The 27,860-nt window shown below is 53.7% G+C and overlaps 8 protein-coding genes across 8 annotated transcripts in view; 4 read left to right on the forward strand and 4 right to left on the reverse strand.

Annotated features, from left to right (window-relative positions):
* Positions 1–1,604: 1,604 nt before the first annotated feature.
* On the forward strand, positions 1,605–4,384 carry GUITHDRAFT_68686 (hypothetical protein; the record flags this gene model as incomplete). Its single annotated transcript, XM_005835505.1, has 23 exons — positions 1,605–1,667; positions 1,720–1,782; positions 1,826–1,888; positions 1,936–1,968; positions 2,020–2,064; positions 2,118–2,212; positions 2,260–2,331; positions 2,358–2,382; positions 2,463–2,501; positions 2,547–2,603; positions 2,650–2,695; positions 2,747–2,803; positions 2,855–2,893; positions 2,949–3,013; positions 3,064–3,143; positions 3,193–3,256; positions 3,303–3,436; positions 3,629–3,722; positions 3,766–3,858; positions 3,907–3,967; positions 4,012–4,091; positions 4,135–4,172; positions 4,216–4,384. Coding segments are annotated over 23 exons (1,575 nt in total), but the record flags the coding sequence as incomplete, so codon positions are not given.
* A 1,122-nt stretch (positions 4,385–5,506) lies between these two features.
* Positions 5,507–8,397, forward strand: GUITHDRAFT_162399 (hypothetical protein; the record flags this gene model as incomplete). The annotated part of the gene is made up of 11 exons (XM_005835506.1): positions 5,507–5,704; positions 5,914–6,045; positions 6,089–6,139; positions 6,738–6,797; positions 7,072–7,191; positions 7,251–7,298; positions 7,485–7,526; positions 7,657–7,752; positions 7,795–7,889; positions 7,930–7,993; positions 8,355–8,397. Coding segments are annotated over 11 exons (948 nt in total), but the record flags the coding sequence as incomplete, so codon positions are not given.
* Positions 8,332–10,161, forward strand: GUITHDRAFT_151788 (hypothetical protein). Its single transcript, XM_005835507.1, has 12 exons — positions 8,332–8,397; positions 8,829–8,897; positions 8,943–8,982; positions 9,032–9,078; positions 9,136–9,272; positions 9,328–9,377; positions 9,426–9,472; positions 9,516–9,557; positions 9,612–9,673; positions 9,793–9,868; positions 9,914–9,970; positions 10,018–10,161. The coding sequence occupies exons 1-12, from the start codon at positions 8,356–8,358 to the stop codon at positions 10,117–10,119; spliced, it is 771 nt and encodes a 256-aa protein (XP_005835564.1). The 5' UTR covers positions 8,332–8,355; the 3' UTR covers positions 10,120–10,161.
* A 92-nt stretch (positions 10,162–10,253) lies between these two features.
* On the reverse strand, positions 10,254–10,733 carry GUITHDRAFT_105729 (hypothetical protein; the record flags this gene model as incomplete). The annotated part of the gene is made up of 1 exon (XM_005835508.1): positions 10,254–10,733. One exon carries the CDS (start codon positions 10,731–10,733, stop codon positions 10,254–10,256), a length of 480 nt encoding a protein of 159 aa, XP_005835565.1.
* Positions 10,734–11,508: 775 nt separating this feature from the next.
* On the reverse strand, positions 11,509–15,038 carry GUITHDRAFT_136691 (hypothetical protein; the record flags this gene model as incomplete). Its single annotated transcript, XM_005835509.1, has 15 exons — positions 11,509–11,589; positions 11,639–11,752; positions 11,798–11,923; positions 11,949–12,230; positions 12,281–12,668; positions 12,850–12,938; positions 12,985–13,195; positions 13,417–13,487; positions 13,583–13,727; positions 13,779–14,036; positions 14,093–14,334; positions 14,378–14,522; positions 14,571–14,671; positions 14,720–14,791; positions 14,841–15,038. 15 exons carry the CDS (start codon positions 15,036–15,038, stop codon positions 11,509–11,511), a joined length of 2,523 nt encoding a protein of 840 aa, XP_005835566.1.
* Positions 15,039–20,733: 5,695 nt separating this feature from the next.
* Positions 20,734–22,453, forward strand: GUITHDRAFT_86025 (hypothetical protein; the record flags this gene model as incomplete). Its single annotated transcript, XM_005835510.1, has 15 exons — positions 20,734–20,807; positions 20,852–20,908; positions 20,955–21,067; positions 21,115–21,137; positions 21,187–21,260; positions 21,308–21,383; positions 21,430–21,486; positions 21,531–21,625; positions 21,691–21,763; positions 21,812–21,883; positions 21,928–21,993; positions 22,037–22,081; positions 22,132–22,186; positions 22,269–22,327; positions 22,390–22,453. The coding sequence occupies 15 exons, from the start codon at positions 20,734–20,736 to the stop codon at positions 22,432–22,434; spliced, it is 984 nt and encodes a 327-aa protein (XP_005835567.1). The 3' UTR covers positions 22,435–22,453.
* Positions 22,454–22,668: 215 nt separating this feature from the next.
* GUITHDRAFT_151789 (hypothetical protein) lies at positions 22,669–22,880 on the reverse strand (the record flags this gene model as incomplete). The annotated part of the gene is made up of 1 exon (XM_005835511.1): positions 22,669–22,880. A coding segment is annotated over one exon (172 nt), but the record flags the coding sequence as incomplete, so codon positions are not given.
* Positions 22,881–24,328: 1,448 nt separating this feature from the next.
* The window catches only part of GUITHDRAFT_162401 (hypothetical protein), a gene marked incomplete at its 5' end in the record, with an annotated part of 10,807 nt that continues 7,275 nt past the window's right edge, over positions 24,329–27,860 (reverse strand). The window contains 13 exons of the mRNA XM_005835512.1: positions 24,329–24,414; positions 24,458–24,541; positions 24,584–24,654; positions 24,699–24,752; positions 24,798–24,880; positions 24,939–25,163; positions 25,208–25,281; positions 25,326–25,404; positions 25,453–25,659; positions 25,862–25,889; positions 25,931–26,051; positions 26,150–26,215; positions 26,269–27,484. Coding sequence (XP_005835569.1) covers positions 24,400–24,414; positions 24,458–24,541; positions 24,584–24,654; positions 24,699–24,752; positions 24,798–24,880; positions 24,939–25,163; positions 25,208–25,281; positions 25,326–25,404; positions 25,453–25,659; positions 25,862–25,889; positions 25,931–26,051; positions 26,150–26,215; positions 26,269–27,484 — 2,323 coding nt within the window. The 3' untranslated portion in view covers positions 24,329–24,399. The remainder of the gene's footprint in view (positions 24,415–24,457; positions 24,542–24,583; positions 24,655–24,698; positions 24,753–24,797; positions 24,881–24,938; positions 25,164–25,207; positions 25,282–25,325; positions 25,405–25,452; positions 25,660–25,861; positions 25,890–25,930; positions 26,052–26,149; positions 26,216–26,268; positions 27,485–27,860) is intronic.

Consider the following 27,860-nt stretch of genomic DNA (forward strand, 5'->3'; position numbering starts at 1 on the left):
AATGAATATCATGACTCGGTAGGTGGGGTGAGAGTTTGATTAGGCGGGGTAGGGGTACTGTTGGCGCCATTTCCCGTGCCGAAATATGGGAGGAGCGAAGGTGAGAGTGAGGCGAGGAGGAGGAGGAGGAGGAGGAGGAGGAGGAGAAGGATGAGGAGGATGAGAAGGATGAGGAGGAGGAGCTGTAGAAGCAGCAGGATCAGCAGGCGTTAGTGTGAAATCCACCGAATGTGCTAGAGCAGACGCTGAAGGAACGGACGTGGTAAGTGGGCTGGTCGTAGAAAGTAGGGTCAGGATGTGAAGGTGTATGTGGGGGCGGGCGGGGCGGGGGGGGGGAGGCAGAGTACGGAAAAACATATTTCTGAAATTTGCTGACCATGAGATGCTCAGATGTATCATCGTATCATAGTTTGCTGAACCAAGTGAGCACGGTGCAATGAAGAGGAAAGGAGTGATTTGTCCTTGCTGTTCGGAGCATGTCTTGGAGCGATTTGACGCAGATGAAGTTAGTGGATGGTTATGTCCAAATTTCAAGTCGTATGAGCGTGGGAAATCATGCCATGTATTGGTGACACAAAAGGAATACCAAGAGCTCTTGGCCGAGGCAGAACCCAACGACGATGAACCAAAGGAGCTTCTTTCAGATCAGAAGAAGAGAAAAACGGATACAAGTGCATCTCTGGATGAAACTTTTGATCCAGAATCTGAGAGCACAGAAATGGAGGAGAACGAGGAGGCGTTTGATGAGCTGCCAGCTCAAAATGTAGATGTGCGGTTGGTAAGTGATTGCCTCCAAGTGACAAGACAACCTGCTTGTGGCCTGTTGTCTCTCAATGAGGTAGACCACATCTTGAAAGGAGCCTTCGTCGCTCCCCGAGGCGAGTTCATCTCATACCTTGACTGAGCATGAAGGGTTGGGGTGACTTGATTGCAGGATCTGACAGCAGGCAGCTTCGAGGAATTTCGAGGTATGATAACAAGACCACGTGTTTGAAGACCATCTGATAGGACTCGCAGAGATGAAGGAGCCCCTGACAACCGCAAGAAACGCATGGGCGTCAGACTTCCCTTCAGTGCCTTCAACATCAAGCCGGGAGAGAACACCCTGCGCATCCCAGTCAAAGTGATGGATGCAGGACAAGAGTTGACCTTCTGATTGCTGCTGTAGGTGGATCAGGAACCGCAACGCCCCACACAGATGACCGGTAGAAACATGTCCTCGAGGTCATTGGTTCTTATGGCTTCACTGCAGAGGATGAGTTGGCACTGGAACCCCTTGTCCTGTGGGATTCCAATGGCGACGTCAATTCAGCTGAGGTGGTACGATCGCATTGTTTCTTGTCACTGTGACATTCAGTGAAGAATCAACAGCAAATTCCGCAAGCAACACCTGAAAGTGGAGCAGCAGTGGAGTACGAACATGCATTTGTTAAAAAGGCAAAGATGTCTCTGGATTTGTATAGGAAAGCAAAGGTACCATCCCATCTGATCCTGAACAACCTGACGCGTATATAAGAACCTTCAACCCAATTGTGTTGTGGTGGAGCCATTTTTGTGCAGGTTACTATGTGTTGTTATTTGAAGCAAGTTGTCTCAGCTGCATCAGGTTTTTGCGCGAGCATCAGCGTCAAGGAGTTCAGTTCATGTTTGAATGCGTTACTGGCCTGGTTAATTTTTCTGTGTTTAGACTCGAAAATGCAGCTGACAAATTCGAACTAGAGAAACTTTGGGGGGTATGGCTGTGTGTTGGCAGATGATATGGGTCTTGGGAAAACCTTTCAGGTGCATATTCTCGCTGGATCCTTCCTTTTTGACAATCATGCAGAGCGTGACATTGCTTTGGACACTTTTGACGCAGGGTATTGAAGGAAAACCGACGATCACACGAGTATCTGCTTGTTCTCATTGTCGTGCCGCGACTGAATCTGTATTCAGGCCGCTGTCATCTGCCCAACAAGTCTAGTCAAGGTTTTGACGGATCCTTTTCTGCATCAGATTTCTAACCTTGATCTTGTTCAGAACTGGGCCAATGAAATTACAAAGTGGTTGGGTGATCGACTAGATGTATCGTCTATTTGCCTTGTAATTCCAATGTCCTTACGTTTCATGGATGCAAGGGAGGTGTTTTAGCCTTGAGCGAGAGCGCTCGTGAAGACGTGATCGACGCTATCAATCGCTATACGCGCAAAGGAATTTACCAACGTGAACGAAAGTGTGTCATTTGCTATGGTAAGGCTAGTACTCAGTGGATAATCGCAGATTTCCACCTGTCTTGATTATCAGCTACGAAACATTCCGCATCCATGCAGGTAGGTTTCATTGTCATACTTCGTTGACTTTACATGACTCTCATGCAGAGCGATTTGCTGCAAATGGACCAGAGTTGATAATCTGCGATGAGGCAAACAACAATTTTGACTGTGGGTTGATCTCGACTTATTTGTCTGTTTTTAACGTAACAGGCTCATCGTCTAAAGAACGACAAAACGATCACTAACAAGGTGGGCAGTAGTGCAGTCCTTGTTTCACTCATTGTCTATTGCAAGGCTTTGGCTTCCCTTCCCTGCCTTCGCAGGGTTTTACTTTCGGGAACTCCAATGCAGGTAAGGTCTCCTTCGCTGCTATCCCGGAGGATTGATGTGGCTGCAGAATGATTTGGAAGAATTTTTCGCAATGGTTGATTTCACAAATCCTGGTGTGGAAAAGGAGTGTTGGAAGGTGCCGTTTTCTCACATACATGGTTTAGGTGTGCTAGGGACTGCTGCACAATTCAGAAAGATGTATCAGTCGCCTATTCTTACGGGTCAATCCGTCCAAACGATTTCGCACCTTCATCTGACGGCAACATCCGCAGGACGCGAGCCGGATGCTACTGAGTCTCAGCGAGAGAAAGGTATCTACAACAAAACTGATCGAGGTGTCAGAGTTGAGTTGATCTACTTGTGTAGGCAACGAGGCCCAGGGAGCTCTATCCAACCTTGTCAACATCTTCATACTGCGACGAACAAACGAGGTAGGACTCTTGTGTCTGTGTTGCATTCACTGATGAACATCACTCTCCAGCTTTTATCGAAGCATCTTCCTCCAAAAGTTGTGCAGCTGGTCTGTTGTAAACTTTCTCCCTTGCAAATTCAGTTGTACAGGTTCGAGCGTATTTATCCAAATCGGGCAATTTGACTTTTTTTGGCACAGAGCCATCAGTAGCTCAAAGGATGTGATGCGCATGTGTAAAGGAACAGGAAAGACTACAAAACAGGTTGGCGGCTTAAACGTTTGTTGTATTCCCTGAAATCCATGTCTAGGTTCTCGCCTGTATTACTTCTCTGAAGAAATTATGCAACCACCCAAAGCTTATTTTCGATGTCATTCGAGCAGCACAAAGTATGCCTGCACTCTCCAGTTACATCGTCTCTGAGCTTTCCGTCAGACTCGGGCAGTCATGATGCTGCTGGACTGGAGGTAAACGCACGTTGCCGTTGAGGTTTCATGCATGACCTATGGTTGACAAGAACTGCATTGGTCTGTTTCCTGCCGAGTTTTACATGTCAAGAGCTGGCCAGAGTCTCCCAATGTCCGAGTAAGAGCATACGTGTAAGCACTCACCAACTCTCTGGTGACCACTGTGCAGGTTTTCCGGGAAACTGGCTGTCCTCGAGCGAATGTTGCACATCCTGTACCATGAGAAGAAAGAAAGGATTGTTCTCATATCAAACTACACCCAGGTGAGAGATCAGGATAGTCACAAGTGTGTTGAGAGCATGTCAGACTCTGGATCTATTTCAAAACATTTGTCGAACATGCAACTATCCCTTTGTGCGATTGGATGGTACAACGTCCGTCAAGAAACGACAAAAACTGGTGAAGTCGCTCCCAAGGCTCACTGATGCGCTGAACGCATTCCTACAGGTGGATGTCTTCAACGACCCTACCCAGCATCAGTTCGCCTTCCTGTTGAGCAGCAAGGCTGGTGAGCAGCCGGTCTCCATGTGTTCCTCCTGATCCAACATGCAGGCGGCTGCGGCTTGAACCTCGTTGGAGCTTCCCGACTTGTCCTGTTCGACCCTGACTGGAACCCAGCCAACGACAAACAAGTCTCGCCCTCATCGTTCTTGTGCGCAACTCAAATCTGCGCAGGCGGCCGCGCGAATCTGGCGAGACGGGCAGAAGAGAAGGTGCTGACGCCGGTGGTCGACGAGCTTTCTGACTGGTTTGCAGAGTGTTCGAGTACAGATTCTTCTCCACTGGAACGATAGAGGAGAAGGCAAGGAAACGCGCAGACTGCCGGGGAAGTGAAACTTTCTTCACTCAGGTGTATCAGCGTCAGTTGTCCAAGGAAGGCTTGCAGGTGCTTCGCTTGAGAGCATTGCGACACGCACAGCACTGACCAGTCGCAGGGAGGTCTCTTCGAGTCCGAGCTTCAGGTCACGCCCTGCCAGCACCTGCTGCTCGCCCGCTGACGACCAACAAGATGCAAAGCGTCTCCACAGAAGACCTCCGAGATCTCTTCACTCTGAGGTCTTTCTGCTCCGGGGGTCCACGGGACTGTGACAGCCATGGCACAGGACCGACACAGTCTCCGACACCTTCGACTCGCTCACGCTTCAGGCTCCCATGCGCGCTGAGCAGGTCAAGAGCAGGGAGCAGGTTTGGTACTGAGACAGGAACAGGATGGGTTCCCCTCCATGGAGGACCTCCACCTCTGGGGCCACCATGACTCTCCCGATACAGTAACTGCCTGTGAACAGAGGGAGGTGCGAGTAACCTGACCCTGCCGCCTTGTAGGTCGTGGACGACGTACTCCAGAGGGCCTGGGAGGGAGTGATATCCTTTGTCTTCAGGTACCAGCGACTGTTTCCCTCCTCCTTCTCCTCCTCGTCCTCCTCACCCGTTGCCGGCAGCTGCAAAGTTGAAGGCAATCCGGACAAGCTGACGATCGGATCTTGAGCTCCTCTACCCTGCCTCTCCTCCTGCTCCTCCTCTTGCTCCTCCTCTTGCTCCTCCTCCTGCGTCTCCTCCCGCCTCTTTCTCTCTCCTCTTCTTCATCTCCCCCTTCCATCCCTCAACTCTACTCCCACGCTTTTCCCTCTTTTGCCTTATCCTTCCTGTAGTTTTCTGTCGTCTCAGTGTAGAATCTTGATAGCAAAATGTTCCTTTCTTGCTGCAATGAAATGTTTCAACCCTCCTCCCCTCTTCCTCTCTACCCGTTTGTAACCTTGATCCTCTCCCCTCCCGTCTCGTCCCTCCCCTCCCCTCCCTCCCCCGTTCCATCTGCTCCCGTGGACCATCAAATTAAATGTTCACTTGCGCCCCGTCCCAAACAGGATTCCCTGCCCTACCCCCGTCAACCTCCTCCCTGCCACCCCCCTTGCATCCCCCCCCCCCCCCCCTCCCTCCCGCTGTCACCACCATCATCTCTCTGCCCCTTCCTCCTCCGCCTGCCTCGTCCGCATCTCTACCTGCCGCATCCCTTCCTCCCTCTTCGCCTCCCTCAGCCTCCCTCCCTCGCATGTCTGCGGTGAGCAGAGCTCAGCATGACTTGCTGACACTCTTTCTCCTGGTGCTCACCAGCGTGACGGGAGCAGGAGGGAACGGAGTGTTGAGGCAACTACAGCTCCGAGGAGGAGGAGTCGACGCCTGCCTGCATGGCGACCTTGAGCATGACAGACTGTCCAAGTCACAGGCGGCGGCGAGCAGGAGGGTCATGGTGGAGGAGAGCGAATGGGAGGACACTATGAGGCAGAGGATCAAGTCTTTCACAGAGAGCGTCCGATCCCTCGCTGAGGAGGAAGCAGTTTCCCTTCAAGCACCAGAAACTTCACTCGTCCCCCTGCCGCTAAGTCGCCAGGCCTCAGGCATGCAGCACCCCAGGAGGTTGCCCGGCCCCCCAGCAACAACAGCAAGACGAGCCCGCAGGTTCAGAGTCAGCACAATTCCTCCATCAAGGTTGCCGAGAGCAACAGGAGCAAGCAAGCAGCTAGCGGGAGTGAGAAGCCCGAGGACCCTTATGCTGGCTACGAGACGATGGAGCTGGAGAGCTCGGAAGAGGTCAGTGCCCTGCTCACCGTAAGACGATGACGAGTTGGTGAAGGATCGCCCCATGTTTCAAGAGCCGTCGAGAGTCACGAGGAGAAAGCTCCAGGTAACTGACTTGCTCAGTCTTGTTGTCCTTGAGCATGATGCCAGGAAAAACGTAAACAGAAGCATCTCTCCGTATCCCTTCCTCTTCCTCTTCCTCTTCCTCTTCCTCTTCCTCTTCCTCTTCCTCTTCCTCTTCCTCTTCCTCTTCCTCTTCCTCTTCCTCTTCCTCTTCCTCTTCCTCCCTCCCCCGCCTCCCCTTCCTCTCCTCCTCCTCCCATCTTTGGCCCTCTCTTCTCTTTTACTCTCTCCCCCTCTCCATCCTCTCCTCTTTGCTCTGCTTTCCTTGACTTCGTTTCATTGCTTATCCTCCCTTCTCGCCTTTTTTCGTTTCCACATTGACATTTCGCTCAGTCGATTTTGCAAACAAAGTGAAAGACGTGGTGAGTTTATCACATAGCATGCGATGGAAGGTAACAGTGCAAATGTCAGTCACCTTTCAAGCGGAATTTCGTGATGGAGTTGAACAACGTGAGCATTGTTGAGAGCGTTCAACCTGTTTGATCGATCATTACCAGGAATTTAACAAACTGAAGATCCGTACAAAGTGACACTCGATCGCGATAGGAATGCCACATGAGTCACTGAACCACCCCGTGCAGACATGCTACCAACATCTCGAGCGAAGACTTGATGGCAGTCAGTTTGATCGAGGCTGTTCGGTGAGTCTCTTCCTGCCGATGTTGCATGTGCTGCTGACACAATGAAGAAACAACAACACAGAAAGCGTTCTGCGAGCCATTTCCGAGGGAGCCAACGTAAATCCTGCCCATTATGATTGTTCAATCATCAAAACCACATCCTCCCCCTACTCCTCTCCCTCCCTCTACTCCTTTCCCTCCTCCCCGCCACCTCCTCTTCTTTCCTCTTCCTTCTTCCCCTTCCCCCTACCCCTCGCCCTCATCTCTTCCTCTTCAACCTGACATGTTCCATCAGGTCGATCACGCAGGGCTCGCACAGACTCTAGCGCAGAAGTCGCGCATGATGAACGTCAGAGTCAGGCTGCATGGCGCCGCTTCTCCTCTCCATCACGCTGCTTCCTTGGGCCTGACTGAGGTTTTCTTTCCTGCCAAGATCTAGCTGCTCTCCTGAGCCCTGCTGTCAAGATCATGCAGATCTTGCTCGAGCATGGAGCGAGTGTTCACATCAACAACACGTTCGGGGTGAAGCTTCCTGCCATGATGTCCTCCTCTCTCTCTTTTGCTGCCTCCCCCATCGTTTCTCTCTTTCTCTCCTCCTGTTCTCCTCCTTGGTTGCTCTCCTGTTGTATCTTCTTTGCCTCCTCCTCCTCCTCCTCCTCCTCCTCCTCCTCCTCCTCCTCCTCAACTTCTCACGGCTGCATCTCTCAGGCTCCTCCTCTGCACTACGCAGCGTACTGGAACAACATTAACGTGAGGCTCCTCCTGCCTCCTGCCTCCTCCTGCCTCCTCCTCCTCCTGCCTCCTCCTCCTCCTCCTCCTCCTTCTCCTCCTCCTCCTCCTCCTCCTCCTCCTCCTCCTCCTCCTCTCACCCTCTTGCAAGGCTGTGCATCTCCTCATGGAGGCCGGAGCGGATGTGAACGCGGCCAACGAGTGCTGCTGGACGGCTCTGCACCATTCAGCGCTCTCTCGCAGCCCGGTGAGGAGAGGAGGTTCGAGGGCTCGCGGTGACGGCGTGCAGGCCATGATGGAGCTGCTGCTGGCGTACGGGGGAGACCCTGGGAGGAAGACGGACGACGGGCACACAGTCTGGGACATGTCGAGGGACAGGCGAGGGTGACGGGTCGTGACTGGAGCCCTGACTCTTTTGCTGCAGATCTCATGTTGGGATGATGGACGCGCTCCGGCGATATGGATGGAGAGAGGAGGAGGAAGTGTTGGTGCTGGACGAGCCTGAGTGGTTGGGATGTACTCGATGACTTTGATTATGACTGTAACTTCAACGGTAGTACTAACGGTAAATGCCATACGCTCATCACGTGACCCCGTCCTGTGTGAACATTCACGGTTCGGCCGCAGGCCAGCTGGGCCCGGGCCGATCAACGGCTGACAGTGACTCCGGCGACCGTCGGACTCGGGACCCGGACTCTACTGAGTGCCACTGGGCCGGGCCCGGCAGCGGCCGGGCCGCCGGGCCCGGGGGGCACCGGCAGTGTGTGACTCGCGGCTGAGTCACAAGTTCAAGCTTTTTGAAACGGATTTGTAACGGTCTATGGATACATTCTGCTGGAACGATGCAAGGATGCGCTGGCTGCTGTTTCTGATGCTCGCGAGAACAACCCAAGTGAGTGAGAGAGGAGGGAGGGGAAGAGGGGAGGCGAAGAGAGGAGAGGAAGAGAGGAGGCAAAGAGAGGAGAGGAAGAGAGGAGGGAGGAGAAGAGGCAAAGAGAGGAGGCGAAGAGAGGAGGCGAAGAGAGGAGGCGGAGAGAGGAGGGGGGAGAAGAGGCAAAGAGGGGAGAGGAAGAGAGGAGACGAAGAGAGGAGAGGAAGAGGGGAGGCGGAGAGAGGAGGCGGAGAGAGGAGGGAGAGGAAGAGGCAAAGGCGGGAGAGGAAGAGAGGAGGCGAAGAGAGGAGGGAGGAGAAGACGCAAAGAGAGGAGGTAGGGGAGGTGTCGCAAGAAGAGTAGAGGGAGACGTGGGGCGAGACGAGGGCGCGGGAAAAGCATGATACCATCAGGACAAAAGGAAGAGAGTTGACTGGAAAGGCCTGCTCTAGGCATTCGCTCCTGCCCTACGATCAATTCCCATCCATCTTGTTGCTAGCAAGTCATCGGTGACCCTTCGAGTGAGAAGCAAGAAGGCTGAGCATGCAACTGAGAGATTGTCACAGAGTGCCTTCAGAACCCGAGCGCTCTCCATGGCTGCCCCAGGTGCGTCTCAGCCTCTCGTGGCCGGTGCAGGCGCTTGACTGTATGACAGGACAAGACCTCTCCGAGCTCTTTGATGTCTACAAACCGCCGTCGTCGGTGAGAGGCTCCGGTCGCTCCCTTGCATACCTGCTGAGCTTGCTCGCTTCCACCCAGATCCCCGGCTTCCGAGGAGAACCGGAGAGGGCGGGGATCAGCAGGCAACGGAAGTTGGTGCACACGCAAGGAGACTGGCATCGGGCTATCCACATCTGGTTGTATGATGGGCAGGGGAACCTGATCATCCAGCAGAGGTGCCGCCATGGCGACTGCTCTCAGCGGCTTGACAGTGAGATCAACACCGTGCAGGTCGGAAGGAAAAGATACTTTCCCCGGGAAGTGGGACGTGAGCATAGCTGGTACGCGCGAGGAGAGGCCATGCCGCCAGTGGGTCTGATCGCCTGCAGGACACGTGTCTAGCGGGGACTCGGTGATCGAGACTGCGATGAAAGAAGTGAGGCTGAGGTGAAGTGCCATCGAGGTCACCCGTGCGACAGTCCAAGGAAGAGCTCGGGCTGGACATCAAGAAAGAAGAGCTGGTATGAGTCGTCTGCTCTCTTTGAACCTCCGACGAAGGTGATGGTAACATGCAGGAGTACCTTGGAACCATCGCCACCTCCATGGCAGGGTCCTCCCCCATCACCGGCGACTTCCTGTGAGTTTGTGCCTCCTCCTTCTCCTCCTCCTCTTCCCCTCTCCTCCTTATTCTCCTCGTCTTCCCCTCTCCTCCTCCTCTCGCTTACTCTCTTTGCCCTTCATTTTGTCGTGGTACAGGTGCAATGAGTACAAGGACATCTTCCTCCTCAAGTACGAGGGCCATCTGGACGACCTCAAGTTCGCGCCTGAGGAGGTCGGTGGTGGAAGGTAGCTGGGCAAGCGTGAGGGTCTGGCGCAGGTGCAAGCGGTGTCGCGGGTGGATTGGAGGAGCTTGCGGCAGCAGCTCGAGGAGCAGGCATGTCTTGTATCTGTTGGCCTGCTGTATCCTGATACCCCTCACAGATCGGCCCCGACGGTCAGAGTATAGACGGGCGCTACATCCCTCGGCCACGTCACTACATGGACCTCTTGTTTGGAGCTCTCGAGGAGAGGATAGGGAAGTAAGCGAGTGAGAGGGCGATGAAGTAAACTCTTGCTTTCTCTTTATCTCAACGCACACACCGGGGCGCTCACAGGGATGAAGGGACACATGACATGTCAAGGCAGGTACGATGTTGTTACCATTCACCTCTCAGCACTCAGCACTCAGCCAACAGCTGCTTCGCTGCTCCTACCGGGCTCTCGTCCTGCATCGCCTCGCTGCCGTCCCCGCACTTCATGTACCACTCGATCCACGCCCGGCTGATGGGCTCCCAGCCGGTCTTCTTGCGGCTGCCTGCAGGTGGCGAGATGGAGGATGCGGGAGGCTTGTGGCGCCTGGCGGCTCTCCGAGGGGAGGCAGTGGGGGTGGACCTCCTCTGGTAGGGCCACCGCCCGATGCCGAGCTTGCGACTGAGCTTCTTGAGGGCAGTGACGGAGATGCCAAGGGCGGCGCTGGCCTGGAGGAGGGGGAGGTGGAAGTGACTCTGGAGGGCAGGGAGGTCGAAGGCCTGAGGTCTCCTTCCCTTGTGAGGGAGGAGCTTGCGGCCAGACTTGCTTCGGGGGAAGAGGAAGACCTTGGTGGGGGAGGAGGAGAGGGCAGGAGGGGGTAGAGGGGCGGAAGGGGAGGGGAGGGACATGGAGTTCAGATAGTCAGAGAGAAAGGGGAGGAGGAGGACTTTACTGCTGCCTTCGGGAAACAGTTTATTCTGATTTCACTAGACGAAAAGAGATGATTTCAGTATCATATGCGCCCACATAAACTCATTGCTGACGAAAATAATTGATTTCAGTTAAATATGCGCCCACATTCCCGTGTAGTAAGCTTATTCTAATCAAAGTTGGCGATCCTTTCTTACAGAGAAGAGAAGATCCACAAAATCAATCGTGAATCTACTATATAAATACTCATGACGCGGATACATAGTTGCTCATCAACGCCATAAAAGGAAGAAGAGAGGGGCGGTAAAGGATGGGAGGGTGGGATGTTCGGAAAACGCACCAATAACGCCTTCAAGGATGAACACCGGCCAAACTCCTGCGTTGTCTGCTTTCCCAACTCACAGTCCAACATAGCGAGCACTTCGTCCAGCCAGTGTTAGTGTAACATGGGGTACAGTGCCCCGAACACCGCCTCCTGATGTGAACACTTGCAAGTGTGCCTGGGTCGGTGCCGGTAACTGTACTCGCTGCCCGAATGACACGGTCATCAACAACATACCCTCGGAGAGCATCTCGCAGTGTGTGTCTCCGATCAGCCTCTACAGGATTCCTGAAAGCTTCACACACGTGACGGGGGCGATACCGATAGGACTTTACTGCTGCCTTCAGGAAACAGTAGATTTAGAACAACTAGGATTTCATTGTTGACGAAAAGATGGAGTTTTCCAACAATAATCGTGTGAGGCCGGGTCATCACGTGCGGATGGCGAACTCAGATGATCTCGAGTCTCCATGCGTTGGCTTGTTGGCTGGAGCAGTAAGAGACTTGTAGAGCTGCACGCGGGGTGTCATGGGCAACGGAAAGAGAGCTCACTGCCTTCACCTGCATCTCTTCCACAATCTTCTGCAGGAGCTCTAGTTGCCTTCCCTGCGGGGCTTTCTTGATTGCAGTCACTTGCTCCTCCTCCTCCTCCTCCTCCTCCTCCTCCACGAATTGCTTCAGTCGTGTCAGACGCCGCCAACAGCGATGCAGGTGCCTCACCAGTCCCCCGTTCCTCGCCACCTTCCCTACGGAGATCTTGTCCCTCTCCCGTAGCTCCGAGGGGATGGCGAGGAAGAGCTCGTCGACGGTTGCTTGCGGCTTGACCTTGACCAGCTGCAACGCTGCCTGCGAGGCAAGGCCGTGAGCTGACCTTCTCCTTCCCTAGTGCTTGTTCTCTCCATCCGCATCCTCCCTTGCTCTGATCCATCTCCTCCTCCTCCTCCACTACCACCATGGGGATCACCACCACCACCTTCTCCTCTTCCTCCCTTCCTCCGACTCGCACCTCCAGCACGATCTCGTCCCGTGCGGCATCGAAGGAGAAGAGGTGGCGGGAGATTTGCACCATGTCGCTGGCGATGGAGGGGATCGAATCTTCATCCCCGCCGTACTTTTGCACAGTCGCGTCCTTGGCTTCCATGTAGGAGTCAACCTGCGCGGGGATCAGGCGGAAGCATGCCAGCCGCTCGAGTCGAGGGAGACCAAGATGGCGAGAAGAACGTTGAGGAGGATGATGAAGATGAGGAACATGAAGGCGATGTAGAAGATGACTGCCATCTTGCCGTCTACGTACGCCATCGTTGCGTAGCGGTCGAGCCCGGCTCCGAGCATCCTGCGATCTGAGGTGAGCAAGAGGAAAGAGAAGCGCTGAGGATACATCATCCATCCCGTTCCGAGCGCGTCGCCGAGGGTCGCAAAGATCTTCATCTGAGGCCCGAAGAGAACATGGGACATGACGGCGAAGCCGAAGAGACAGGTGATGAACATAAGGAGGAAGTGATAAAGGTCGGGGATGGAAGTCTCGATGGTGTTGTTGATGATGGCCAGCCTTGGCTGGAAGCGATAGAACTTGAAGCAGCGGAGGAGGGACCTGCATCCATCAAGCTGTCAGAGACAGAGATAGGGCAAGGGAAGAGAGGAGAGGAGAGGAGAGGAGAGGAGAGGAGAGGAGAGGAGAGGAGAGGAGAGGAGAGGAGAGGAGAGGAGAGGAGAGGAGAGGAGAGGAGAGGAGAGGAGAGGAGAGGAGAGGAGAGGAGAGGAGAGGAGATCACAAGAGAATGTTGAAAAAGTTGCCGAAGAGCTGCATTCTGATGATTGCAGAGGCTCGCTCTAGAATGAGCTCGTATCGGTTGGTGGGAACCTTGCAACTCCCAGTCACAAAGGCAGACACAGGGTGAGGTGACCACCTTGATGACATTGTTCTCATGCGTGATCATCTGGATCAAACTGATGCGGAGAACGATGTAGTAGACAAAGAGGATGTAGTTGAGAGCGTCTACAAGAGTCCACTTGTCTGTCAGGAAGGCTAAAAGCCCTCCTTCGCTGATCTCCTTTCCATTCTCGTCTTCCTTGACAATCCCTGACCATCCTTGCGTGATGAAAACCTCGGCAGCAGTCCTGCGCGCAAGCACAATCACGGCTCATTTCTTCGAATTGCCTGTACCGGAGGAGAACAGCAATGTTGTTGAAGATCCAAACAAGGAGAACAATCTCCAAGGCCTGGCAGGGAGTGAGTGGAGGAGGCAGAACAAGCTCCCGTTACGAGTCTGATGGTGTCGCTCTTGGACCCTGGCGTGCAGAGGTTGCAGGTCTTGTCAAGCTGGGTGGAATTGTTGCACTTGTCGAGCTCCTCGACCGTCTTGAGGCATCCGTGAGTTTGCGCGATCCGATACGGCTCCATGTTGATGGACTGGTGACTCAGCTCGTTAGCAGATGGAGAGGAGGAGGCGGGAGAGGAGGAGGAGAAGGAGGAGGAGGAGTAGGAGACTGATATCTGCGGCTGACCTTAATGTCGACCATGGTGCCTCCTTTGGTGTTGAAGGGAAGGAACGTCCCCGACACTGAGAACCCGAATCGAATCTTGACGAAGGTGAACATGTGCAGCATCCCGTTGTAGACGGCGAAGCTGATCTCTACCTTGCGGGTGAACCTGTCAGCTGGACATCAGCTCCTCGGGAGGTGAGTGGGAGTTCGAGTCTACGTATCAAGCCATCGGTAGTCTTGTAGGAACTGAACTTTCTGCTGGTTGCGAGCAGGGCCGTCAGCCAGGGCTAGGAAGGTCTTGTAGCCGCCATTCTCATATTGGGGTGAAATCACCCCGCTGCTGCTGGACCAAAAGCCCAGCGAATTAGGAGCTGAGGTTGCGTTGGGGACTTCATAGGTAAAGCTCTTCCAGAAGCCGGGAAAGTTCGGATCGTCCCTTGTAGCGTTGACGTCATGAGGAGACGTTGGAGGGCAGCTGAGTCGCACAAGATCACGACAGGTTTCACCTGCAGGAAAAGATGAACATCGTACCTTTGATCCGGAACGATGTTGCGGTATTCATCCAGTTTGACTGTCCAAGGAACATTCTCATACTGGACCCGTTGCTCCTTTGGAACGATGGTTTCCATCGGGGTCTGATCATAGCAAATCGGGTAGAAGTTGTTGTAGGAGCTGGTGCAGTTGTCTTTGAGCTCCCCGTCCACGAGCTTCGAGCAGTTGTACATCGGCGCTTTGCAGAATTTCTTTGGGAATTGAAGAAGAAAGAAATGAGGCTGTTGACAGCAAGCATACTAAAAGATCTCCTCCTCCTCTTACCTTCACCAACCCTCGTTGCTGATTGATCAGCAGCCCTCCGACGAGCTTGTTGTAGCTCAACAGGTAGCCGCTCTCGTTGGTGTTGTAAGCGTCGCCGTTGTACCAGGACTCCGGGAACACGTTGGGCATGATTTGGTTTTGAAGACTGTCAGGTTGAGGTCAGAGCAAGGCAAGGAGATCACACGCCAATCACTAGTTGAAGAAATCTCCAAACGTCGACACATCCTGAAGAGAATTTGATTCGTCGACTACAGCCTCTCGAAGGGCATTGTCTATCATGTATACTTTGCTAATCTGAACACGTGGGGCGTCAGGATACTTGTGGGGTGTTCCAGAACAAACCTCCAACTGCTGGATGAGAACATAGAGATAGAGTGCAAAGAATGCGAAGAACAAGAACATGTCCAGGTATCCCTGGAAAGGGGATCATTCATCCCATCAGGGCGCCAAACTTTAGCCGTACCTTCCATACTTTGCTCCAAGACTTCAAATCAGCAATTGTCGCCTCCAAGTCCACCAGCATCGCCCCTTCCTCAGTTTGCTCGTCATGCTTCGGATCCGCATTTGAAGGAACCACTGGATGCTTTCCCATCGCTAGATCCTCAGGTCTTGTGCCACCTTCACCACCTCGAGGAATCCGAGTCAACAACGTCTCAGCCATCTCGCCGTCATCAACTCCTTCCCCCACCCTTCTCCCTCGGTCTTCTAGACCTTCTAAGACTCGGTCAGATCTCTTCTCACTGCTAAAGCCTCTCTCCCCTCCCTCCCTCTGCCCTCCGCCGATGCTCTACACCTTGCCCTCATACTCCCAACCCTCTCCTCACTCCGCTCTGCTGCTCCTGCTGCTGCTGCTGCTGCCCCAGCTCCTCCTCCTCCTCCTCCTCCTCCTCCTCCTCCTCCTCCTGCTCCTCCTCCTGCTCCTCCTCCTCCTGCTCCTCCTCCTGCTCCTCCTTCTGCTCTATCTTCCTCCTCTCTTCCCTCTACCTCCCTCCCCCTTCATCGCTCTTCGTCCATCACCTTTCATGCGCAACCTGCTGTTCTCCACCCCACCCACAAAAGTCACCACCCCCCAAGAGACAAAATGCCATTTGCAACCTGCGATGTTCTTTTCCCCTTACTTTCAGCATTTCATATATGTCTTCTCAATTAACTATGATATAGCCCAAACGTTCACAATCTCAGACACAAGTGACGTACAAGAACCCCTCTAAATCTACCTTCCCATGACCCCCCACCCCCCCTCAGGATTCTTACAACGACTCACTGATACAGTTTGCACCAGTAGGAGACCAAAGAGAAAGTCACCTCGAGTATGACTGACTGACTGACTGACTGACTGACTGACTGACTGACTGACTGACTGACTGACTGACTGACTGACTGACTGACTGACTGACTGACTGGCTGACTGACTGACTGACTGACTGACTGACTGACTGACTGACTGACTGACTGACTGACTGACTGACTGACTGACTGACTGACTGACCGACCGACTGACCGACCGACTGACTGACGGATCGACCGACCGACCAACCGACCGACTACTGAGGAGAAGGCAGGCAGGCAGGCAGGCAGGCAGGCAGGCAAGAAAGCAAGAGAAAGGCAGTGTATAGGCAGTCATCCAGCCAGCCAGCCAGCCAGCCAGCCAGCCAAGCAGAGGCAGGCAGGCGGGTTAGAGGTACTGAGGCACAACAGATTATACAGGCAGAGGGCCCAAAGGGAAGTGGGTCTGACATTCAGTCAGACAGAGGGGGAGCGACAGACAAAGATTGTTCCAATGAAGGTGAAAGAGGATGAATAGGTTAAAGAAATGAAGCGGATGAGGATGCCAAGCGTTGGATGCAAGGGAGCAGGAACCATAACAAGGAGGACTCGGGTTCTATACAAAGCGTATTGGGAGGCGATCAGGTAGGATACAGCAGCGAACAACCAGATGTCAAGTACTCTTATACGAACCATCCGTGTGATCTTAGCATGCAAGACTCAAGTTTAATGAGAAAAGCTCCAAAACCAGCAGCATTGCAGCAACACAAGTATGGAATGCAAGTCGTGTACCCAGTACGATCAGCAGAAGGAGCTTTTCCAGTGAGGTATTGCACGAGATGAAATTCACATACAGAGATAGTGATCTTCATCTATCAGTCCCTTCATGTTTCACTGCTCGTGTACAACCTGCAAAGCGGTGGGGACTGTGGATAGTATATGAACTTGCAACATGTGATCAGTTGTTCAACCTAATAATCCAATGAATGCCAATTATTCATCGAAAGCGCTTACAACGCCATATATTAGCTTCAAAAGGTGCACACGGATTTACATTTCACCAACAAGGTCAAATTGTTTTAGCACACCATTTCTTACAACTCAACGACACAAACTTGAAATCTCACCCTACGGCATTTACTACAATCTACAAAATCCACACTATCGTTTCTTCTGTCCAACTCAACTTATCACCTGTCCGAAGACGCAATCAATTTCTCATGATGCTGTCTCGCAAGACAAGGAAGTGTAATCCCAACTTCAAACCTCGATGCTGTCCTCGCAGCTGATATACCACTCTATCCATTCTCTGTTGATTGGTCTCCAATGGAACTCATCAGATTCCAAAGCTGTAGCAGATGTAGACTCTTCGCTCCCTGTTGCGCGCAAACTTTTGCAGAAATCAAAGGATGCACTGGTGCAGGATAATGCTGCGCATTCGCTCTGCTCTGATTTGCTGTCGATAGTCACCAAATTTCTCCTTCCCGCGATTTCAGCTGGCGTCTTTATTGAAGGGCATTTGGACAAGTCTTTGTCAGTCTTCTTCTTTCTTGAACATCTCCGGTCTTTCTTCTTGCGCTGATAAGGCCATCTTGTTACGCCCAGCTTGCGACAGAGTTGTTTCAATGCAGTAAGAGAGATTCCAAGAGCAACACTTGCTTTATTTTGTGGAAGGTGAAAGTATTTTTCCAGAACAGCAAGATCGATTGCAATGGGCCTCCTCCCTTTGTGCGGAGTGACCTTTTGCCCAAGTTTTCTCCTTGGGAACAGGAAGATCTGTCTGTCTGAGGCGGTTTGAGAATGTGATCTATTCATGAAGCTGATATCCAAAAGATACAAGGAAACAGGAGGAGCGGGAGGAGCAGGGGGAGCAGGGGGAGCAGGAGGAGCAGGAGGAGCAGGAGGAGCAGGAGGAGCAGGAGGAGCAGGAGGAGCAGGAGCAAGGAGTTTCAGGTGCAGAGGCGCGGGGTACTCCACAGGTCGACAGTACAAGAGGGAGGTAGGGGTCATGTAATCTAGATACGAAAAGATGAGTTTTCCCAGGACTCTTCTGTGAACAGATTTACTACATCATGTCAGCAGATTGCAGAAGCCTTTCAAAAGCCATCAAAAGGAGGGGTAGAAAGAAAAACTGGTACCGGAATGGAGTCCAAACAACTCGATTTCATAAGTGGCTCAGCACATGTGACAGCTCTCAACGAACATCTCCCCTTCGGCGAAGTATCCCTGCCGAGGGGGTGGGTCCTCAAATCGTTCCCTCGGACGGAAGGTAGGTCCGATCATCTACGGGGGCAGGTCGGGCACATGAATACAGGTGTCACGCGTTGCTGACGGTGGTTACCTGTCACGAGGGCAGCAGGACGGCGTCACGGTAACGGCTGTTAGTCGCATCTAGACATGAAGGGGAGCCGGGCCCGGGGGGTAGTACCCTCATGAGGTCAGCTGAGGGGGTGGAGGCCCATGACAGTGATGTCAGTGAAGCAGTGTGGTAGTATAACAGGCAAGTAACACAAAGTAACACGGTACAACAAAACTATCCGAAGGGTTAGTGCGGCGTACCCGTCGGTCACCGTCGAACGGCCTCATCGAACGGTCAACTAAGTCGATCTGTGACTCGCCTCGGACAGGCTGCCTCGATGACTCGGTGAGTCTGTGACCTGCTGTGAATCGCAGGAGAGGCTTCTAGAACTTCTAGTTCCGGACTACTGTTGTTTGTTCCTTAACGGCATAGTCCGAACTGTTTGAATATTGAACCCGGCAAGCACCGTAGCCTACCGTCGTACCGGCCGGGCCGGGGCGCGGCGGGCCGGGTGATTTCGGCGGACTACAGGCCCTGTGTCCCAAGAGGCTCCCAGTACTACGGTAAGGTTCTGACTCTGAGTCACGCGGCAGGATCCGCTTCGGACTTCTGACATGCTGGGGGGACAATCTCTCTCTGCAGCTTCTCCTCCGCAGGATGACATTGCCTCCTCGGGTAGGTCGGCAGGGGGTTCGGGGAACCGAAGACCTCGGAAGCAGGCAAGATTTCATCGACCCCCCGGAGGCACCCAGCGGACTCCGAGGCTCCCATCGATCAGCCTACAGTCAGCCCCACACCTCCACCGCCTCCTCCTCAACCGGCCGATCCTTTCCCGTCGGAGGACCCTGGTTCGGATTTCCGCGCAGCCCTCTTTGACAACCTGCGTACACAAGACATGCCTTGTGGTACATGGAATTGGCACAGAGCTCTCCCTCTCTTTGCTCAAAAGTGTCCACATAAACTTCTAGAACTGCTGGCTCGCAATCCTTCCATTACCGTACAACCATCAAACACCTCAATCGCCAGACGATTCATAAGTGGAAGAGTGCGCTACAGTTTACGCTAGACCTGCTGCACGGTTACCCGGACCTGCATTGCGAGCCTCCGAGGAGCTAAGATTATCCGGAGCTTGTGGCATGTCTCCCACTGAGTCTCCTGCTGAGAGTGAAACCAGTCCTTGCAACCTCGGACAAAACCGAGATGTGAGCTACCGTATCCATCATTTCCTCCAACTTGAGGGAGATCAGTGGAAGACCCTGCTGAAACTAGATGAGGGTGTTTCTGTTGACCAAGATGGCCAAGCGGTTTTCAGCAGTGGAGGTCAACAGGATGTCACACAGCAGTCCACGGCAGGATCAACTGGGACAGGGCGAGTTACGAGACAGCGGGCATCGCAAGGTAAACCGGCCAACAACCTAATCGGCAAAGTTCAGGCCGCTCACACTCTGGGCCGGGCCATGCGCCGGAGTGAGGGGGTACAGCAGCCAGCGATGGAGAGCGAGCAGTTGGAGAAGAAGAAAATCCTCTCGGCTGTTGAGCAATGCCAAAATAGGGATATGAAGAAAGCTAGACAGGCGCTTGTAGGTCATGGCCTGTCTCCAGATCCATTTGAGCAGCTACAGTGGCAGCAAACTCGTGAGAAATTTCCGACGAGACTGGACCTCATTCCATCGACCATCCTGGACAAAGTAGGCTCCTCAAGGCAAATGCCTGAGTGCTCAGGACGATGCCATCGCCCATGACCCGGTCACCGCCTCCGAAGTTGCTTGACTCTGACAACACATGATCAGCAAGAGGTGATAGGGAAATTCCTGCGGCGATCCACTGCCTCCTCAGGCCCTGATCAATTTGGTTGGCGACCGTTCCAGCACCTGCGACAACTTCCGTAGTAAGACTGCCTGATGATCAAGAACGCGATACATTGACCTCATCTTGTCAGCCGAGCCTCTGTGTGTAGCCGCGATGATCTTTTGTCGGTTCTACCGAAATCTTGCGGGCCTTTGGAGAGCCACTTCTTCCTCAGTCACTCTCGGGTCCGACTGGCCGAGTCAGCCAGCGGAGCACTGCGGCAATCAGTTTGCATCATGCCGGCCCGGTCTCACTGAGTCACTGAGGACTCAGAAAACGGTTGCGGCCAAGTAAGTTGGCAAATTCTATTATGACGCCAGTAGGTTATTTCTGAAACATCGTGGCAGCAAGAGACGGGTGACTGTGACTTGAAAAGTTTGTCACCGGGCCGCCCGGCCCGGTTGCCCATAATTGCCACTCAGTGAGCCTGCCAGTCACAGTGATGATCCGCGGCCGGGCGCGGCCGGCCCGGGGCCGATCGGATGCCCAGCGGGCCCCGGCCCGCACGCCGGCCCAGCATATGCATTTCAAATGTCATCGTGTAGAGTTGAAATATATGAGGTGCATATTTCAAATTATATTTCATTGGATCGTAGTGCTTGATCACGCGGGCAATGGGCGAGGAGAGGGTCAGAGGAGTGCGGTGGAGTCAGCAGGACAAGAAGCGCGATGTACATAGCAAGATGATACACTGAAAGAGACTTAAGAATACATGACATTGAGAAAAGTTGTAGCCAGACGATGTTGGGCACAAAGTGTAGTGAATGAAATCTTTGAGGATTCGGGGGGGGGAGAGTTGGTTTGCCGAAGCTCAGGCTCGAGATGCAAGAAAGAATTCCTCAGGCCCGTTCCTGTGGTGAATGGAGAGTTGGTAGCAGTTTGCTATGAATATGCATGGCTGTCACGTATTGACGGTTGCTTTCTTACATCGCCCTTATCAGAGATGGAGGGAGCAGAGACTCAGACGCCGCTGGTGTGTCCTGGACACACGCGTGGAGTAGTTCAGGTTTCATTCAGGTGATGTCTTGATCTGTGATCATGATGTCTGAGAGATGGTCCAGTCATCCCACCCCCGATGGCGTCTTTCTTATCTCTGCTTGTCTGGACGGCAAGCCAATGTATGAACACATCACTCTCCTGCCCGTGTTCAACTTGATGAAACAGGCTTCGACGAGGAGACACGGGGGACTGGGTCGGGACTTTCGAAGGACACAAGGGAGCAGTGTGGTCAGCTCGCTTGGACAGACCGGCACTGAGAGCTGCGACGGGATCTGCAGGTTCAGCAACATGCCAATACGATGTGGAGACCTGACTTGCTTAACAGACTTTTCTGCTCGGCTGTGGGATGTAGGACTTGAGATTGTCCTTCTCTTGACGTGTTCACGAGTCGTTGCAGGCGCTGACGGGCGATCAGCTCCATGACTTCAACTGTGGGCATGTCGTCAAGTCTGTGGACTTCTCCCCTGATAGGTAGGGGAGAGGGGAGCGAAGCAACCAGTTGACGGTACTGTCAACAGCCACCAGCTCCTCTGCTCAGGAAAATTCAAGAAGTTGAAAGTCTTCGACCTTGAGAAGCTCGCTCCCGTAGCAGAGGTCTGGCGCTTCAGCGCTTGCGAGGTTGTCATCTGACCCTGTGCAGCTGGAGGGACACACTGTGGGCGTCAAATCTGCTCTGTTCCTTCCCTGTGGCACAAAGGTGAGGTGGATGAGGAGGAGGGCTGATTTTCACGGCAAGGGCAGGCGATCAGCGGCGGAGAGGACAAGACGCTGCGAGTGTGGGACCTCAAGAGCAACACACAGATCAAAACCGTAGAGGTGCAGAAGGAGATCACAAGGTTGAGCATGAAGCAGCCTTGCTTGAGTCATCTATCATCATCTACTTCGCTCACTCCGCTGATAGCATGCAACTCTCTTACGACGGAGAGATTGTGACTGTCACCGCGGGAACGCAGGTTCATTTCTGGGGAACAAAGGTGAGGGATAGAAGGAACACTCACGGCCCTTCCGTGAGACCATGCTAGGAACTTGATATGATCAAGAGCTTGGACTGTCCTATCGTGAACCCAACACTAGGAGGAAGTGCCAAAGTGAAGGTGGGATCTACTCAGTCAGTAGAGCCTCGCGTGACGGGGAGCAGGATATTACTTCAGCATCTTTATCGCCAGACAGGAGACGCTTCATTGCTGGAGGTCCTGCTGATCAGGTCTCCTTCACTCCCACTCCGTTGAAAATGATGAGACTTGAAGGCTTGGCCGGATCCCTGGGTCCACGTGTTCAACTTCGAGAACGGGGTGAGGAGGCGGTGACCTGATTCGGAGGCGGCCAGTGAGCGTGAGGGCAGGAGGAGATCGAATGCAACAAGGGTCATCACGGGCATGTGTGGGACGTTGCTTTCGGTGCGTGAGCTCAACGAGGGAGATTGAGGAGGGGGGAGGGAAGAGGAGGAAGGAGGAGTTTTGGTGATGCTCTCCACGGCAGCACCGGACGGAGAGACATACGCGAGCGGTGCGGATGATGGAACCATCAGGATCTGGACGGTGAGTTGAGAGAGCAGAGTTGAGGTCAAAGGAGGAGAGATGAATTTGTGACCCGAGGACAGACGGAGCCTGGCAAGCATGACGATTCAAAGACCTCGAGCGAGTGACGAAGATCGCATTGGAACGAAGATTTCATTGAATAAACTTTCCCGCTATTGTCACTAGGAAACAGAGATTGAACATGTTGCCATCGCATCAAATTTTCAATCCCTAATGTTCTATGGGTGGATGCAGGGATGTTGCAAAAGAGCAAGATTTCAGTTAAGATTGCATACCTTGACTGAAGTGCTCCAGACATGTTGTTGTGCATGAGGCAGGGTGTGAGAATTGCGATCACTTGTAAATTGATGATACAATTTATTACAACGCCCTGCGCTAAGTTTACTCGTAGAGGGACTTGGTGTAGGTGGCGGTGGCAGCGACGTAGGCGTCACGGGCAGCCTTGTAGGGGCCGGTGGCGAGCTTGAGCTCGTTGGCAGCCTTCAAGTAGGCATCGCGGGTGGCGCGGTAGGTGGTGGCGTAATCCTCAAGATCGAAGAGAAGGGCGAACATCCTACAACAACCAAGTGAGTGAAGCTACCAACAACCAAACTTCACAACACACATACAGAGTGCAACACTAGAGATCACTGCAGGAACACTGGGGAAGAGAGCCACAAGAGCATCAACATCTCAAGTTTTCATCGCCTGACATAGTGCATGAAAGCTTTCGTGCATTCGTGGCTTCACCTTAGCTGCTTGATTGCCCGTTCGCCTGCTCTCAAGTTTTATATGCCTAGGTAGAAGTTAAAGATTCTACCGACAAGACCCTAACAGTTCCACAAATACTACAATTTGGAAAGACATTATGCTCATGGTTTGAAATTATCAAAAGTATGTATGTTTATTGGTGAAAATAATTGCAAATAGAGGAAACATTATTGACCCACCCTCTTCACGACCCTGCGTGGATGGGAGGGGATTATACCCTAGCATCATTGAAGACCACCCCATCCAAGCATTGTTCTATATTGGACAAAAACGAATATACCCCTCCATTTAGCATTAAAAATACCGGTGTGAATGGAACGCAAAGACCCTACCCCAGAAGAAATCAGTTACTACCCCACCATCCGTTCTTCAGGGGTTTCACTACCCCCTCTGTTCTGCCTCTTCGTGGTGTCTTTTCGATGGATGGAACAAGGGGTGGGTTGGCAGGTCCATGAGGGAAACAAGAGGGTGGGGTAGGTAAAGTAACCCAAATTGAGCAATCCACTATAAAGATAGGGGTGGTTTGTAAGGGATGTTGGTGGGTGCATGACCCCAAGTTGTGCTCCTGACCAAACTTGGTGGGAAAGTAGGAGGTGGGGGTAGTAAAGCCAGGGGTAGATTAAAGCTGGCTCTTGCGAAGGGTCAGCAAGACGAAAAGGTGAGCATGGCGAAATGTGTACCTGAGGGAAGCGGCATGGCAATTGGAGAACGTTTGAAGAGCGATCATGATGATGAGAAGGTTTAGAAGAAGAGATATGTAGGAGCAGATCAATGTACACAAAGGTAAACGAGTAGAATAGTTGTATGAAGGGAAAAGAGAATCATGTGAAGAGTGTTTGGAACTTGGAGCCGACTCTTTCTGGAGGAGAAAGGTTGCATTGCATCGTTCTTTCCGGTCGTCTTCCATATCTCTGTTTCATCTGCATGTAAGGCAAACACAATGTTGAATATAGTTGTGGTGAGATCAGGATAGCTCTTTCAAGTACATCATCCATGGACAGTACATGACCGATTCTGATGGTTTCTTTCAGAAGTCGAAATGTTCACTACCCTCTGGATGTGGCGTCAGGAGTATCAGCACGTGAGTTTTTCCACTTCGTTGTCTGTTCTCTCCTCACTTCTCCCTCCAGCATGAGCAGCTCCCACTTGCCTTCAACGGCACCTGGCCTTCCTGGAACTCTGACCTTGACAACCGCCCATGGTAAGCGGCTGTTCGTCTGGTCTCCCGTATCGTAGGGATGAGACTTGTTTGATGGATGAAGTACTAGTTTATTGATTGAAGTCTTATTCTGAAACATGCTCCTCCTCTTCTTAAAGGTCCTCTAGTGGGCCTTGTTCTGCTCCACCATCACCTCCATGCACACCCCCGCTCCTCCTCACCTGAGTGTCGAACTCCTCGAGCATCGCCGTGTTGTGCCGGCGACTGTCGAAGCCCCACGGGATGTCGCCGGATGACTTGGGAATCTGGTTGAAGTGAGGACAAGGTAGAGAGGAGGGAGGAATTACCGGTAGATCATCCTCGACAACGTCAGCGAGCCTGATCGGCTTCTCGACTTCGACATGCTCCTCTTCAGATCCTTGCAATCGTCATCTTCTCCCGCACATGTTCCTCTTGTCTCACCGAACTTGTCCTGGTAAACGCTCATGGTCGAATCTATGGTCTGCCATATGCGCGCTAGTGGGTGCGTTAGCAGTTTGTGTGCAAAACAAACAAGCAAACCGATTTCAGTGCGAGCCGCGTACAACTGATGCATGTTCCCCTGCTCCAACGAGCTCTGAGCACCTTCGATCTTGCCCTTGAGCCTGCAGAGAACGGTGGGGTGAGGGAAACAGTGAAGGGGGAGAAAGGGAGCCGTCCTACCCTGCAAAGGCGATCTTCAGCGCCATGGTGAGACGAGCAACATCAGCATCATCCTTGTTCTCGGCCTGACATGCAGGAAGAGGAGGAGCTGCTGCTGCTGCAAGAGGAGGAGGCTCATCTCTCCGATTGCGCTCTTCCATCTCCTCCACAAGATGTGTCACGGAAGTCAGATCTCCGTCCTCCTCCTCCTCCTCCCGCAGTCTAGCAAGCTCATCTCCCAGGTTCCTGCCACATGCGTCAGCCTGCAGGAGGGGCTTCGCAGCACCTACAGCAGCTCGCTCGGCGACACGTCCTCAGCCTTCTCCTCCTCCATCCAGGAATGCGAACCGAACGCCCCGAGCATCTTGCATGCCGGTGAGGACTGATGGATCATCTCCTCCTCCTCACCTGGGTCTGACGTTGGCTCCAACCCACAGGTAGTACGCAGGTGTCCACACCTAGACCTCCCCCGCTCCTCTCCTCCAACCTGTGCCGGCAGTGAACCTCTCACTGCGCAGTCCGCGTGCATGCTCACGTGCTCGCAGCGACGGGCTGTTGTCTGCTCTTGATGAGGAGCCGCTGAACGAACCTATAGAGCTTCGACCCGATCCTCTCGCCCCCCTCCTCCTCCAGCAGCTTCCCTTGGAAGCTCTCCAGACATCCCTGCGACATGTAGAGCACGCGCGTTGCCCAACCGGACATGCCATCGAGGATGTGCGTACAGTAGATGACAGTGACGCCTCTGTGAGATGTGAGCCAAGACAAGGATGGGGACGGGGAGGAGGACGGGGACGGGGTCGGGGTCGAGGACGGGGACGAGGACGGGGACGGGGACGGGGATGAGGATGAGGACCAGGACCAGGACGAGGACAAGGACAAGGACAAGGACAAGGACAAGGACAAGGACAAGGACGAGGACGAGGAGGATCTGCAGTTGTCGTCACCTCTCGACGCTCTCTGACTTGAGAAAGGCTGCGGCAGAGGTCAGACCGTCTCCTCCAGTTGGCTCGCACCTAGAAGCGCCGCTCGCCCGAGCACGTCCAAGTCCACTGTGGCCTCGTCCAAGAGCATGACCTCGCAGGGATACGCGAGCTTCAGCGCCAGCTGCATCCTCCGCAGTTGCCCGTCTGAGATCTGGACAAGAACATGAGCGAGGAGTGAGGGAGCAGCAGAGAGTAAAGGCATGGGGGAGCGAAGGGCGTCAGGTCTGGAGGGCAGGGGCGAAGGAGTACCTCATTTGGCTTCCACGAGCTCTCGACTTGGAGGATCTTAGCGAGGCGTTGAAGGCGAGATGCGACCTGAGCGGCAGCGTCAAGTCTGTCCCCCTCCTCTCTCGGTCTTCACTGGTGACCTCCTCCGTCCTCGACCCGCAGTCTTGCAGGAGACTGCGGCAGAGCTCCTCGAAGCTCACAGACCCTCCTGCTCCGCATGTCCTCAGTGTTGATCGCCACTCCTGCGAAAGCAGCACGAGCTTCGAGCTCAGCTTCCTGTAGTCCTCGAACGCTCGGCAGCCAAGGAGGAGGACGCAGTCAGGAGGAGAGACGAGCCGTTGACCCGCCAGGATGCTCAGCAGCGTTGACTTCCCTGCCCCGTTGGCTCCTGCGAGCAAGACACGCTCCCCTTGCTTGCACGTGAAGGAAACGCGGCTGAGGATGGGAGGGCGGGATCGGTGGTAGCCCCATTCCAACTCGCTCGCCTGCATGCTGACCGGGGCATCCTCTCGTGCCATCGGAACGTCTGCCACCGCCTCCTCCTCGCTCGCAACTCCTGCCTCCTCTCCCAGCCATCTCGAGACGAGCGCAAAGAACCCAGGAGCGTCCGAGTTGGGCTGCAGCTCGGGGACATCTCGGCAGGGAAGCATGCGAAGGAGAGAGCCGTCGGCGAGGTGGGCGAGGTGGGAGGCCCAGCCCTCGAGCCCGTCGAAGATGTGAGTGCAGTAGACAACGCACGCCCTCTTGTCCAGGCTTTCCAGCAGCAGGAAACCCAACAGGTTCCTGCGGACGATGAGGTCAAGGTCTGTGGTGGCCTCGTCGAGGAGGATGAGGCGGCTGGGGCGCATCAGCTTCATCGTCAGCTGCACCCGACGCTTCTGCCCCTCGGAGATGCTGGAGAACCTCCAGTCCTCCTCGACCCCCAGCAGAGCCTTGAGCCTCCCCATCCTCTCCCTCACCTCCTCCTGCTCCTCCTCCCTGCTGCTCGCCGCGATGTTCTCCAGTACGTCACCCACCCTCATCGACACCTTCATCACCTCCGATGCCAGCCAGTCGGAGGTGACAATACACACCTCCTCCTGCACGCTCGTCGTTCTGAACGGATCCTTGCCGTACACGAAGATCGACTGCTGCGCTGCCATCCTCCTCCCTGCGATGAGAGAGAGGAGGGTAGATTTGCCTGCTCCATTCCTTCCCACCAGCACCAGACGCGATGCCGGGGGGATGCGGAAGCTGATGTCTTTCAGGATGTCCTCCTGCTTGTTGTAGGAGAACGACAAGCGGTTGATAACAACAGGATGGTCTTCCAACTTGAGCCCCATCCCCAACTCAGTACTGGTGATGATTCCCCGCCAACTGCGAGAAACAAAGAAATGAGAACAAGGAGCAGGAGCGGGAAAGAAGGAAGGATGTGTATATGTCAGTGCATTTTCAATAGATTTTCTTGTTCAATGTGCCTAATCCTCCTTTTCTCCCTGCATCTCATTCTTCGTCAAGACACGCATCTCTCTCCGTCTTGTCCCTCCTCTCTCTTCTCCATCTTCCCATCATACTCCTCCTTCCGTCTCCCTCTCCGTTCTCCCTCTCCCTCTCCGTTCTCCCTCTCCCTCTCCGTTCTCCCTCTCCCTCTCCGTTCTCCCTCTCCCTCTCCGTTCTCCCTCGGGGGTCTCCGTTCTCCCTCTCCCTCTCGGTGAACGACTCTCCCTCTCTCTCCCCGGCCTCCCTCTCCGTC

This window comes from Guillardia theta, assembly GCF_000315625.1.
Source record: "Guillardia theta CCMP2712 unplaced genomic scaffold GUITHscaffold_21, whole genome shotgun sequence".
Classification (NCBI taxonomy): Eukaryota; class Cryptophyceae; order Pyrenomonadales; family Geminigeraceae; genus Guillardia; species Guillardia theta.

What these genes read in the sequence shown, in the direction of transcription:
- GUITHDRAFT_151788 (XM_005835507.1), top strand. Translation starts at nt 8,356, where the DNA reads ATGCGCTGGCTGCTGTTTCTGATGCTCGCGAGAACAACCCAA. An exon ending in TGCTCGCGAGAACAACCCAA is followed by an intron (nt 8,398 to 8,828) that starts GTGAGTGAGAGA and finishes GGCCTGCTCTAG; the next exon opens with GCATTCGCTCCTGCCCTACG. An exon ending in CCCATCACCGGCGACTTCCT is followed by an intron (nt 9,674 to 9,792) that starts GTGAGTTTGTGC and finishes GTCGTGGTACAG; the next exon opens with GTGCAATGAGTACAAGGACA.